This window comes from Brassica napus, chromosome A1, assembly GCF_020379485.1.
Source record: "Brassica napus cultivar Da-Ae chromosome A1, Da-Ae, whole genome shotgun sequence".
NCBI lineage: Eukaryota > Viridiplantae > Streptophyta > Magnoliopsida > Brassicales > Brassicaceae > Brassica > Brassica napus.
The window spans coordinates 12,472,053-12,485,536 of record NC_063434.1 but is presented as its reverse complement, the minus strand read 5'-3'; the positions used below and the strand labels follow the sequence as shown (position 1 = coordinate 12,485,536).

The 13,484-nt window shown below is 26.1% G+C and overlaps 1 protein-coding gene across 1 annotated transcript; it reads right to left on the bottom strand.

Annotated features, from left to right (window-relative positions):
• Positions 1–6,800: 6,800 nt before the first annotated feature.
• On the bottom strand, positions 6,801–12,275 carry LOC106443533. Its single transcript, XM_013885091.3, has 2 exons — positions 11,764–12,275; positions 6,801–7,007 (listed from the first exon to the last, which is right to left on the bottom strand). Exons 1-2 carry the CDS (start codon positions 12,050–12,052, stop codon positions 6,949–6,951), a joined length of 348 nt encoding a protein of 115 aa, XP_013740545.1. The 5' UTR covers positions 12,053–12,275; the 3' UTR covers positions 6,801–6,948.
• Between the last annotated feature and the right edge of the window lie 1,209 nt (positions 12,276–13,484).

Below are 13,484 nucleotides of genomic sequence, written 5' to 3'. Positions count from 1 at the left end.
CACAAGAATGAAAAGACTGAAATGGAATTTGAGATTTTCTTTATATTTTTATTTGACTACAACATAGAATATATATAAAAAGATTTTGGCTAAAAATGGAGGATATTATAAAGAAGCAAATCTTTGACTTCCCACAATGAGATATATACATTCATAATCCTTTTTTTCATACCCATCGACAACATTTTTTTTGTTTTTCAAACAGAAAATAAATTTTCTTTTGATAATGAAATTTCTCTAAATTCTACGAAATCAAAACTATATTAACTTTTTGTCAAAACGTGAGTTGACAATTAGAGGTTAAACTTTTTGGAGAAAATTGTCAAATCGGAACAAAAAACAGCATGGTTTTCTCTTTGCTATAAAAACAATTTTGTCCATTTTTTTTCCTTTTTATCTTTTCTATTTCTAAAAAATAATGAAATAAATTAAAAATTATAAAAAATACAAAAAATTGATAAAACACTCATATACACAAACTGGTTTTTTTTTTTGAAAAACTTGGTAAATTGAAATTTTAAATATGTTCTACTAAAAGTATATTGTGTCTTCTACGGAAAATGGGTTAGTAGAAATTAAATTCCAGACTAAACAAGTTCATCTAATTTTTTTAGAACAAGCAATCAATTTTTAATTAAACTTTCAAATATGAGAAATACGAATTCTACTAATTGTAAAATTATTTACTTTTTCTACGAATGCAGTTTCTACTTTTATGAAGTATTCTAACATTCTAAGAATACAAAATCTATACACTACTCAAACGGCTACATGAAATAGAATCTTCTAATGGGATTTCTGTTTTGGTTCTATGCAGTGTAGAAAGTGTATTCTACGGATAAGAAAACCTTATTTTAGCAAAAATTATTAGGGAGAAGTCAGAGCTTTTGGAAGTATTTGTTTTATAACATGGTGAATGATTTTACGGATGAGGCTTCACCCCCTATTTATATAAAATCACCTCCTCAGCGGATGGTGGAGATCAAACCGATCTAACGGCTCAGATCTTTTCCTTCCTATGAAGTACTTCACCCTTAAGCTACTTTATTCTAAAATATTCTACACACTTCCATCATTATTTTATATTATCCTTACTTAGATATTTTACAAGCTTAACACTTAAGAAAAATATTAAGTATGGTCGGTTTGAAACCTCTCGGTCTCGGCCCATTATTTCTTCAAAAGTTGGGACGTGACATTTGGGTGGCAAGTATCAAAACATCAATCTAACCACATGATCATATCTCGAAGAATCTACAAATATATTTTTCCTACGTCACACTAAATTTACAGATAAATAGAGATCAAGATGAATGAACCACTAAATTTTTGTGCAATTAGGCAACAAAAATCCACTGAAACTAAAGAAGCTTAATGCTTCATAAATTTGCTACTCTTACGAGAGAAAAAGGTTCAGGCTTTTGCTATGTATGAATGAAAAGTATCAACCTCAAGTTTAATTTCTTATTGAATATGATACAAAAGCTTTTAACCATGTTGATATAGTATGTATTAGAAATAAAGTATCCCACATCGTTTTAGTGAGATATTAACTAATATATAAAGAGTTAGGAACAATACATTTATCACTAATTAGAAAAATCTATTCAACGTTTGGCACGTATGTTGAGAGGGGAGGCAGTTTGCCCCCCAATTTTTTTTTTAATTTAATACATATTATAGAGTAAAATAGTTTTTGCTCCCATATCAAAAATCTTACTTGCCCCCAGTACATTTTCTCTTTGGTCGGTTTTCTTTTTTCTTAAATGAGTTTTGTGTATTCAAGTAAATTTACTAATTTTCTTTGTTTAATGAGATTATTTTTCGATGTCAAAAAAAAAGAGATCATTTGTATAATTTTACTTTATACACTAATTAATAAATGTGATACATACGGACCCATATGATATCTTACGGTATCTTAAAGACTTGTACTAATACATTTCATTTTTTACGTAGAAAGCTTATAAAATTTTAATTCTAAACTTCAAATAGATTGCAGCAATTAAATTTATAATTTTGTTTTTGCAGAATTAATTGTTTTGAAGTGATATACTAACATTTTTTTATATTACATCAAAAATTTAAAATATTTTTACACAATTCATCATATTTAGTATAATATTGTTTGTTTGATAAACATATAACTAAATAATCAAAATACAATGACTAAAATAATATTTTATACTTTTTACATTTTGTTAATTTTATAGAAAATAATAGCAAATTATAATTTATATTTTACAATGGTATTTTTTCATCATTGATTTTAAATCTCATATTTTAAAATTTATATTACTATGAAAATATTAATAAATTTAACAATATTTAAATTTTGACCCCTAATAAAAATAAATTTTGGCTCCGCCACTAGTTATGCTATATATTTTTCCAGTCTTATTTTTTTTGCTACCATTTCATTCCTTTACAATGGCTTATACTTAAAACCAGGTTATTACATATCCTTGAATTTTATACCTGGCTCTCTTAGCTAGATGATCAACAATACTAAACCAAATTTCTAGGTACTTGATGAAAACTAAATCTATTCAATCTTGCTAGAGCTAAGATATCTTGTATTACAGGTGTTGCGTCATGATATTTGCTTCCTTTCCGCTTCTAGCTATTGCTATTTGATCCAAATTTTTGAGCAATTCCACGCAGTCACCTAGAAACACACCTTGTATATATCCAAGTCGATTTATTTGTTGAACAGCTAGTTACAATTGATTGTGCTACCAAAGGTGACATGGTAGCACTTATTAAGTGCTTGAATTTTGAGAATGCCTTCTTTGCTTGTTAAGGACCATCCTTTTCAAACTCTTTTCAGTTGGTGACTTCCAGGATACATCCGCAATACAATATAGTTTTGTTTCTGGTGGAAGACTCTGAAGATATTTGATCAAAATGTAGTAAAAAATTTAAACTCAAATTGTTAACTCATGTTTTAACGAAAAGTTAATGTAGTTTTGATTTGGTAAAATTTAGAGAAATCATTTTTAAAAGAAATTTTATTTTTCGCTTGAAAAATAAAAAAATGTTGCTGTTGGGTATGCAAAAAAAGGATTATGAATGTATATATCTCTTTGTGGGAAGTCAAAGATTTGTTTCTATATAATACCCTCCATTTTTAGCCAAAATCGTTTTACATATATTCTACGTTGTAGTCAAATAAAAATATAAACAAAATCTCAAATTCCATTTCAGTTTTTTTCATTCTTGTGTGTTTTAGCCAAAATCTTTTTATATATTATTCTAAAGAAATTCTTGTGTGTTTTTATTAAAAATGGAAGAAAAATCCATCTAATGATCCTCTCAAGCTTGGTGGAGTTTCTGAAGTGGCCTCGACATCTGATCAACTTGGTGATGATGTTGAGAAGGACGAAAGATTCAAGATGCAGAGAGTATGAAATCTATGCAACAGCCAAGAAGAAAGATGAGCTCAACTTCTACTATTTTCAAACTTGAGCTCCTCTTTCTTCTTCTTGGTCGTTGCCTAGATTTCATACTCTCTGCATCTTGTATATTTAAAGCGTATCTTTCATCCTTGTCAGCACCATCACCAAGTTGACCAGATGTCGAGGCCACTTCAGAAACTCCACCAAGCATGAGAGGGCCATTAGAGGATTCTCCTTCCATCTTGAATAAAAAACACAAGAGTTTCTTTAGATAATATTATAAAAGGATTTTGGCTAAAAACACAAGAATGAAAAGACTGAAATGGAATTTGAGATTTTCTTTATATTTTTATTTGACTACAACATAGAATATATGTAAAAAGATTTTGGCTAAAAATGGAGGATATTATAAAGAAGCAAATCTTTGACTTCCCACAATGAGATATATACATTCATAATCCTTTTTTTCATACCCATCGACAACATTTTTTTGTTTTTCAAACAGAAAATAAATTTTCTTTTGATAATGAAATTTCTCTAAATTCTACGAAATCAAAACTATATTAACTTTTTGTCAAAACGTGAGTTGACAATTAGAGGTTAAACTTTTTGGAGAAAATTGTCAAATCGGAACAAAAAACAGCATGGTTTTCTCTTTGCTATAAAAACAATTTTGTCCATTTTTTTTTCCTTTTTACCCTTTCTATTTCTAAAAATTAATGAAATAAATCAAAAAATTATAAAAAATACAAAAAATTGATAAAACACTCATATACACAAACTGGTTTTTTTTTTTTTGAAAAACTTGATAAATTGAAATTTTAAATATGTTCTACTAAAACTATATTGTGTCTTCTACGGAAAATGGGTTAGTAGAAATTAAATTCCAGACTAAACAAGTTCATCTAATTTTTTAGAACAAGCAATCAACTTTTAATTAAACTTTCAAATATGAGAAATACGAATTCTACTAATTGTAAAGTTATTTACTTTTTCTACGAATGCAGTTTCTACTTTTATGAAGTATTCTAACATTCTAAGAATGCAAAATCTATACACTACTCAAACGGCTACATGAAATAGAATCTTCTAATGGGATTTCTGTTTTGGTTCTACGCAGTGTAGAAAGTGTATTCTACGGATAAGAAAACCTGATTTTAGCGAAAAATTATTAGGGAGAAGTCAGAGCTTTTGGAAGTATTTATTTTATAACGTGGTGAATGATTTTACGGATGAGGCTTCACCCCCTATTTATATACAATCACCTCCTCAGCGGATGGTGGAGATCAAACCGATCTAACGGCTCAGATCTTTTCCTTCCTATGAAGTACTTCACCCTTAAGCTACTTTATTCTAAAATATTCTACACACTTCCATCATTATTTTATATTATCCTTACTTAGATATTTTACAAGCTTAACACTTAAGAAAAATATTAAGTATGGTCGGTCTGAAACCTCTCGGTCTCGGCCCATTATTTCTTCAAAAGTTGGGACGTGACACTTGGGTGGCAAGTATCAAAACATCAATCTAACCACATGATCATATCTCGAAGAATCTACAAATATATTTTTCCTACGTCACACTAAATTTACAGATAGGTAGAGATTAAGATGAATGAACCACTAAATTTTTGTGCAATTAGGCAACAAAAATCCACTGAAACTAAAGAAGCTTAATGCTTCATAAATTTGCTACTCTTACGAGAGAAAAAGGTTCAGGCTTTTGCTATGTATGAATGAAAAGTATCAACCTCAAGTTTAATTTCTTATTGAATATGATACAAAAGCTTTTAACCATGTTGATATAGTATGTATTAGAAATAAAGTATCCCACATCGTTTTAGTGAGATATTAACTAATATATAAAGAGTTAGGAACAATACATTTATCACTAATTAGAAAAATCTATTCAACGTTTGGCACGTACGTTGAGAGGGGAGGCAGTTTGCCCCCCAATATTTTTTTTTAATTTAATACATATTATAGAGTAAAATAGTTTTTGCTCCCATATCAAAAATCTTACTTGCCCCCAGTACATTTTCTCTTTGGTCGGTTTTCTTTTTTCTTAACTGAGTTTTGTGTATTCAAGTAAATTTACTAATTTTCTTTGTTTAATGAGATTATTTTTAGATGTAAAAAAATGAGATTATTTTTATAATTTTATTTTTATACATTAATTAATGAATGTGATACATACAGCCAATATGATATTTTACAGTATCTAAAAGACTTTGGACTAATACATTTTGCTTTGTACGTAGAAAACTTATGAAATTTTAATTCTACTCTTCAAATAGATTGCAGCAATTAAATTTATCAAATTATTTGTTTGCAGAGTTAATTGTTTTGAAGTGATATACTAACATTTTTTATATTACAACAAAAATTTAATATAATTTTACACAATTCATCATATTTAGTATAATATTGTTTGTTTGATAAACATATAACTAAATAATCAAAATACAATGACTAAAATAATATTTTTACACTTTTTACATTTGCTAATTTTATAAAAAAAATAATAACAAATTATAAAATATATTTTACAATGGTATTTTTTCATCAATGGTTTTAAAACTCATATTTTAGAATTTATTTTACTATTAAAATATTAATAAATTTAATATTATAAATATACTAATATTTAAATTTTTACCCAAATAAAAATAAATTCTGGCTCCACCACTACTTATAGAACATATGTTTTCTCATAATAAATAATAACGAATCAAAATGAATTGTTATATGAATTTACCTATATTTTTTTATAGAACATAGTAATACTTAATTTTTGCTTACCCATTTCATTAACTCAAGTTTTACTAAATAGAAAAATTATTCTCAAAAATTATTGAACATAACTATTGAATGGGAAATGTATAACATAATTTGTTTAATAGTTGAAGAACTCGTTTTGTTTTCGTTGTAAGCTTCTTGTCCAAATGGTCAAAACAATATGTTTTTTTTTTGTAACTAAAGAACCATATGTTTCCTCTTTCATTGTATGCGAAATCTATCGAATCTGTTATCCAGTGATTCATAGTCTAACCCCTTTCCTTGGGTAGATTTTTTATATTTATCTATGAATTTCTAGAGCTGCAACCTCGAAGATGTTAAACCGTAGGTATTTAGGTAGATCATTTCTAATAGCTTACTCTATTTTTTACTCTAGAAAATAGAGTGATGAACAAAAAAAAAAATTTATTCTATATTTGGAGTAAACCTGTTTAATATAGTACAATTGAAACATTTTTACTCTAAAATTCTATTTTAGAGTGAAAAACAAAGTAGAGTTGGAGATGCCCTTAGGTGTATTGTTGTGTTCGTGAGAAAAGGCATCAAGAACATAAACATATCTAACTACAGACTTTTTTATTTTTTTAAAATATGAGCTAAGAAAATAGAAAAAACCATGATGGCTTCAACGTTAGCCTTGAAAAGATTCCGATAGGAAAACAAAGAGTTTTGTGAAAAGAAATAACAAGATCACAAGTCACATAAACAACAACAACAACGATGAAAATGATTTGTGGTTTAAGTCTTCTTCAGTCAATCACAGAGTGGATCAGAATGGATGCTTCCTCTGTCGTTGGAACTGCATCTTCTGCATTTACAAAAAAAATAGTTAAAAATTTAAAACTAATTAACAATTGTCTACTTAAATGCTTTACAAACCCCAAAACAAGTTATTTTAGAGCATTTCCAAAAAGGAATTATATTTTGAAGCTTCCAAAACTCTATATTTGAAGTTTAAAGGTGTTCTTCTCCAAAAGCAAAACTTCAAACTCAACTTCAAAACTATTTGTATTTTATAATATGGACTTTATATCAGTTATAACTAATTTGAATTCATAAAACTTTTGTAAATAACTAACACACATATAAACATATTACAACAATATTAATTAATAAAATATTCTATCAAAATTTAATAAGAATAACTTAATTAATATTAAACTTCAAACAAAATACCATATTATTCCATAAAATAATTTTCGTAATGCATATACGATCTATTAGTGCATTTCGAAGGCTCTCCTCATTTTTACTTTGTAGATTACGAGCTAAAAGTTGTTGAATTTGGATGATATTGATACTTGTAAATACATAAGATCGGAACAAGAAAGTAAAAGAGAAACATAAAATATTGCTAAAAGACTAATTTATTTTTGATGATATTAATACTCGTGAATATATTCGATATAAACAATAAAGAATTGTACAAAAAGGCATCAAAAACAACAACAACAACCATCTTCAGTTACACAAAAAAAATTAGACAATATTTAAAAATTTTAAAGGTTCCGGATCAAACTTACATGACTATTAGTATTGTTATAATATTTAAATTTGTGTAATAGTTATGTTTTCATGTAATTAAAAAAAAAATTTGTTAAGTTTCTTTTGTATATTATTGTTGTCTAAATCTAATTTAAAATATTTTAAAGTTATATTTAATTTTATGTGTAAAATTTAAAATCTGTAAACAAAAATTAAAATATATATGAGATATAATTTTTTAAGGATTAAAATAGTAAACAATAAAATATTTATGAATCATAAATGTGATGTGTGATTGTAAGAACCAAAATGTAAATAAAAATATGAAACTTCAAATTTGAAGTTTTGAATAGTGAAACTTCAAATATAGAGTTTCACTCTTCAAAATTTCAAATTTGAAGTTTTGAAGTTCCTTTTTGGAGAGCAAAAAACTTCAAATTTGAAGTTATAGAGTGTTTTTTGGAGATGCTCTTAGAAAGATTTGGCTTTAGATATCCGGACTTCAATCAAGGTGTTGGTGGAAGGGGTTGGTTTCTTTTATACTCCAGATTCAAATCATTTTTTTTTTAGTATTAAGGATTATTCTTTAAATCAGGAATATCTAAAAAATGATTTCAAATCTGTGGACGACTATGAGTTTAAAGATTAGAATTCCTCTGATAACAAATAAAAAATCTGTATTTCATGGAAGCATCTATCTAACTAATTATGGGAACAAAGAGACAAAATGGTGATTACTTTCCACAAATCAAACAGTTTAGATATCTAAATTGTTTAACAAACATATCTCTTATATACTAAAACACAAGTCACATGACCAACAAAATTTTTACATGTGTAATTGTTAAAAATCAAAAACAAATTATCAGACTTTTTTCATTTCAGATATTCATGTAACTGGCAAAGATCATATTTTCTCTAAAGAAACTACTTCGACGGTTACACGTTCAAAAAGGAAAAAAAAAATCTAACACCCTATGTCTAACTGCTCTATCTCCTATATATAACATATAATAAACTGTTTTTGTTTTCCTTTTTATTGCTTCTCTTTTTTCTTTCGATTGTTTCATCTTCTTTGTTGTTTTAGTTTGGTTTGAGTGTGGCAGAAATCTTTTAAACGTTCATTCTTCTTTTTGCTGAAATTACTTTTTCACAATTCCTTCTACATGATTCAAGTTGAAAATATACACTTCTTTTTCAGCTTAATGTTTCATGATAAGACCTGCACCTTGTGCAGGGTAAATTTATATGAAAATTATTTAAGAAATATCATATGAAAAATAAAATTTATATTATTGATCGAATTAATATTTTTGACCCTTAAACAATTTTTTAAATTTTTTTGTTAATTACATAATTTGTTTACTTATGAACTGATCCCATTTTTAAAAATATTTTAAGTCAAAAATTATTTATCGCATAAAAACCTAACGTTTAGGCTCGAGAATCTCATGCCTACTATTTGGTTACAATGAAACTATGTCAGCTCGGTTTTATATCATGATTCAGCAATTTAAAAGTTAATTATGGTTATGAGAGGTTTACGTTCACGTGTCAATTATATCTATCTTCGATATTTTTCTCATTTTTGTGTCATTTTGGTTATTGCTTGATATAAATATTGATTTTTGAGTTTATTATCATTTCTTATTTAGAAATGATTATGATTTAAAATTATTAAAGAGATACATGCTTAGGTTAAGATCTGAGTCTTGTGCAGAATAAATATTTTATATTTATTACTTATTTTATTTTTTTCTGCATATTATGAAATGTTGGAATAAGCTTGAAGGATAAAGAAGCTTGAGAGAGAAGTAAGGAGACCTAATCCTACCGAGCCATGGAAATAGAAAACATAATAAGTTTAGGAGTTATCTAAAGATATGTTTATCTATTAGGATTAGGAAAATATAATCTCTATATAAGTAGATATTGAGTTGTGATATCACTTAAGAAGATTAGAGATTTGAGAGCTTGTGTTTTGAGAGAGTTTCACAAGTTATAATAAGAGAGCAATTCTTATTTGAGTCTTCAAGTTCTATATTCGAGTTCTATATGAAATAATAAAATAATAACTATATATTAAATAACTAAGAAATCAGTTACTATTATGTAATAAATTGGCTTGCACATATAAATCAAATGGCCACTCTTGTTTATTCCCCATCATTTTAGGATAAATAAATCAAAACAATCAATCTTATCTATCGTATATGATATATAATTAAATGTAAACGATATGAAGTAAATATATATTAGCATAAACACTATTAAAATAAAATTATTTATTTATATGATTTTATTATCATTGTATCTTATTATAGAAAAAATTTAAACATTGATCACAAATTTTATGTTAGAATTTTAACAGTTTAGTCATTTATACTCGTTTTGAAAAATTCAAAATACAACATATACAAAAAAAAAATCTAATTTTTAATATATGATTAATGTAATTGTGTAATTTATTTTTAATAATAAAGAATTAAACAAAATGATAGAAAATATACATATTATTAGCAAATCTTCATTATTTAAAATCATTCATTACTATATATATATATATATCATAATCATAGGTTTTATTTAAGGAAATAATATATAATAAATTTCAATTTAATAAATGAATAGTCCATAATGAACATACTATATAATATATCATTCTCTAACAATTTAATTTTAGACTAACAAAATTCTCAATTGATTTTCAAGCCGTCACGTAAACAAATTAACATTCCAATTACGTGAAAACTCAGCATGACACTTTTTTAATTGGTACAAACTACATGTTCTAAATTTTTTAAATGTTTATCTATTAATATATAAGGAACGTTAAACCATTGATCATTGATTTTTAACATAATAATTTTAACAGTTTTAGTAATTTTGTCTTTTTAAAATTTCAAAATATAACATATACGAAAAAAATCTATATTTTAACTTTATAGCTAATTTGATTGTTTTAATTATTTTAGTAATATAAAATTAAACAAAAACGATGGATGAGATATGAATTTTTATCAAATCTTTATTATTAGAATCATTAATTGTCATATATATATATTAGTCATATTCTGTAACTTTTATTTAAGGAAAGAAAATAAAATAGTAATTGTACACATGATTAGTTTAATGAAAAGTATAATATATACTTAATTGGACCAACATATTTTCTAAGGAATCTGAATTTCATTCTGATGATGACACGTGGCTACACTTAATGGTTGTAATGTTTCTCAATTAATATATAAGGGATGTGGAAGATCATAGCTTTGTTTCACAGAGTATTACTATCAAAAGCATGAAGTCATTCTCATTATCAAAAACTATGTAGAGAAAAGTAAACATATTTACATTTTAAAATTATGATATCTAAAAATCTGTTTAACTAGATGAAGCTCAACTTTGTCCAGGTGTTTTATATTAAAAAGAGATGGTATTCAAGCTTTAATGAAATATAATTGATAAAAAAGGAATTAGGGAAAAGAGAGTGATTAGTTTCTATTTTGACATAATTAATTTTCATTGAGTCTTTAATTGTTATATTAGGATTTAATCTTTATTTTCAATTTCAGATATCAAAATATGTTCAATTAAATTTTAATTATCATAATTTCATTGTTTCATTTGAGTTTATTTTCGTCAATAAATTCATATTTTATGTTTATTATGGTAACAGTGAAGAGATTTATATTTTTAAGAAGTATTATTTACAAAAAAGTCAATGTATCAAATATGATATTCTATACCATATTTTTATGCGTATCTTATATTTATAAAACAAGCTTTCAAACATACATAATGTATTAATTTCTCAAAATAAAATCAAAGAAACTGTTTAGTGCTGCTTTATTTGAATTACTTTTAAATCCATGTACCAAATGTGCTATCGAGATTTTAAAATATGTGACTAATATAAACATTAGTTATATATAATTAGGGTTTTGTGATGATCACAATAAAACTAATCCGTGCGAAGCACGGGAGACAACACTACTATACTACTAAAACTGAGACGTCTCACAAATTTTAGTACAATAGCTTAAACTGTGTAAGCCCGTTTTTGAACAAAAGCGTACCTGGCAGATGAAAAATGATCTTTTCTAAGATTCCAGCTCCTGAACCCTCTTTCTTCTTCTCATCTTCATCTTCACATTCAGATTTCTGAGTATTTTCACCAGATTTTTCATCTACTGCTGTTGTTGTTGCACCCATCAAGTTGGATATCAGATTGTTCAAAATCCCACCATTACCTCCCTCCTCCTCTTCTTCTTCTTTTGTTTTATCTTCGTTACTTAAGAGATTATCTGCTTCTGGAACGCCCTCTTTCATATTTTCTTTTGTTTCTTTGCTTACCATTGGTTCCATTCTTTTCCTTGAGACGGTACCATTCTACATGTGGTAAAGTAAAACTAGTCCCTTTATTCAGCCAAATCAGTGATAAATAAACTATATTGTTGTATTAATTCCATGAAAAAAGAACAAACATTTAGATATATCGACATCCAAAACCGACCAAAAAGAAAGGAAGACAATATGGTTATCCAAAAAGAAAGAGATAATATATCTTTGATAAGAAAAGGAGAATATATCTTAGCCTCTAAGCTAATTAACTAAACTTTTATGTTATTCAAAGCGAATCTTGAAAGACACACGATACGTCCACTGTTCTAGACAAGCAGAGCCATGCATGTACCTCGTAACTTGCTGTGTCGGTGGTACACTGGTAACCCATATACTGCAATACACGTGACCATTAAAACATATTGATATTTTTGTTATCTCGGATTCCATGCATATATTCCAGGGGATGGCATGCCAATCTCGAACATTTTTTTTTTTTGGTAAAAATGTAAGTCTCGAAATGTAAGTCACGAACATTTTGCAAGATTAATTCAATACATATAAAACTAATAACTATTCTGTGGTTTTAGAGACTTGTCCAAATGTCCATGTGTGTTTTGATAACTTAAGCCAAAAAACTCAAATCTCTGAGAGTTAGAATTCACCATATAGTTGTTACGAGTCATAACGGCTAGCTTTTATATATCCTTAATATTTGAGAAAATCCATCTATGAGACCTACTTTTTGGATTAAAAACAAATTTAATTTTGTTAAAGAGTAAAAAAATATTTATACTCTACGGTTAACTAATTTAAACTTAGATTTAGTTAAGGCGATTGCATTTTGAGAATAGGATTTCAAATTTTAAAAATAAAAATTTAAAATTAAAATTTTCAAAACAAAAAAAAAGTTATTTTGATCATTTTTCTATTTGAGATAATTGTCTAAAATAGAATGCAATGTTATTTAATTAAACGGACTTCCACATCACACCTCTAGTCTATGATACTTATGCATTGATTAGTAGAGGATTAGCATTATACTCTACATGATCCAATCAATAATTGTTAGAAAATCATTTAGAAAAGCATTAACTAAATGTTAATGCTTTCCAAATGCTCTCTGACCAATGCTCTTATATGAAGCTTTTAGAAAAGCATTTGCATATATAATTTATCAAATTAAGAAAAATATATAATTACATCATTTATTTTATTTAATAATATCATAAAATTATTTTTATATCCAGGAAATAAAAAATTGATTTCTGAAATTAATTTACAATAAAAATACTTTAAAAAATAGTATTTCACATTAAAAATATAATTAAATTATATGAATTAAATTATATTATAAATAAGAAATATTAATTTTAAATAGATATTTTAATTATAAAATTTATTTAAAATAATATTTTTCGATATAAGCATAATTTTTAGATTATTAAATAAAATA

Bases quoted from the DNA above. Each gene is read 5' to 3' on its own strand.
- LOC106443533 (XM_013885091.3), bottom strand. From the start codon at position 12,052: ATGGAACCAATGGTAAGCAAAGAAACAAAAGAAAATATGAAAGAGGGC. The intron at 7,008-11,763 runs GTACGCTTTTGT...TTGTAAATGCAG, and splicing joins GATCATTTTTCATCTGCCAG to AAGATGCAGTTCCAACGACA.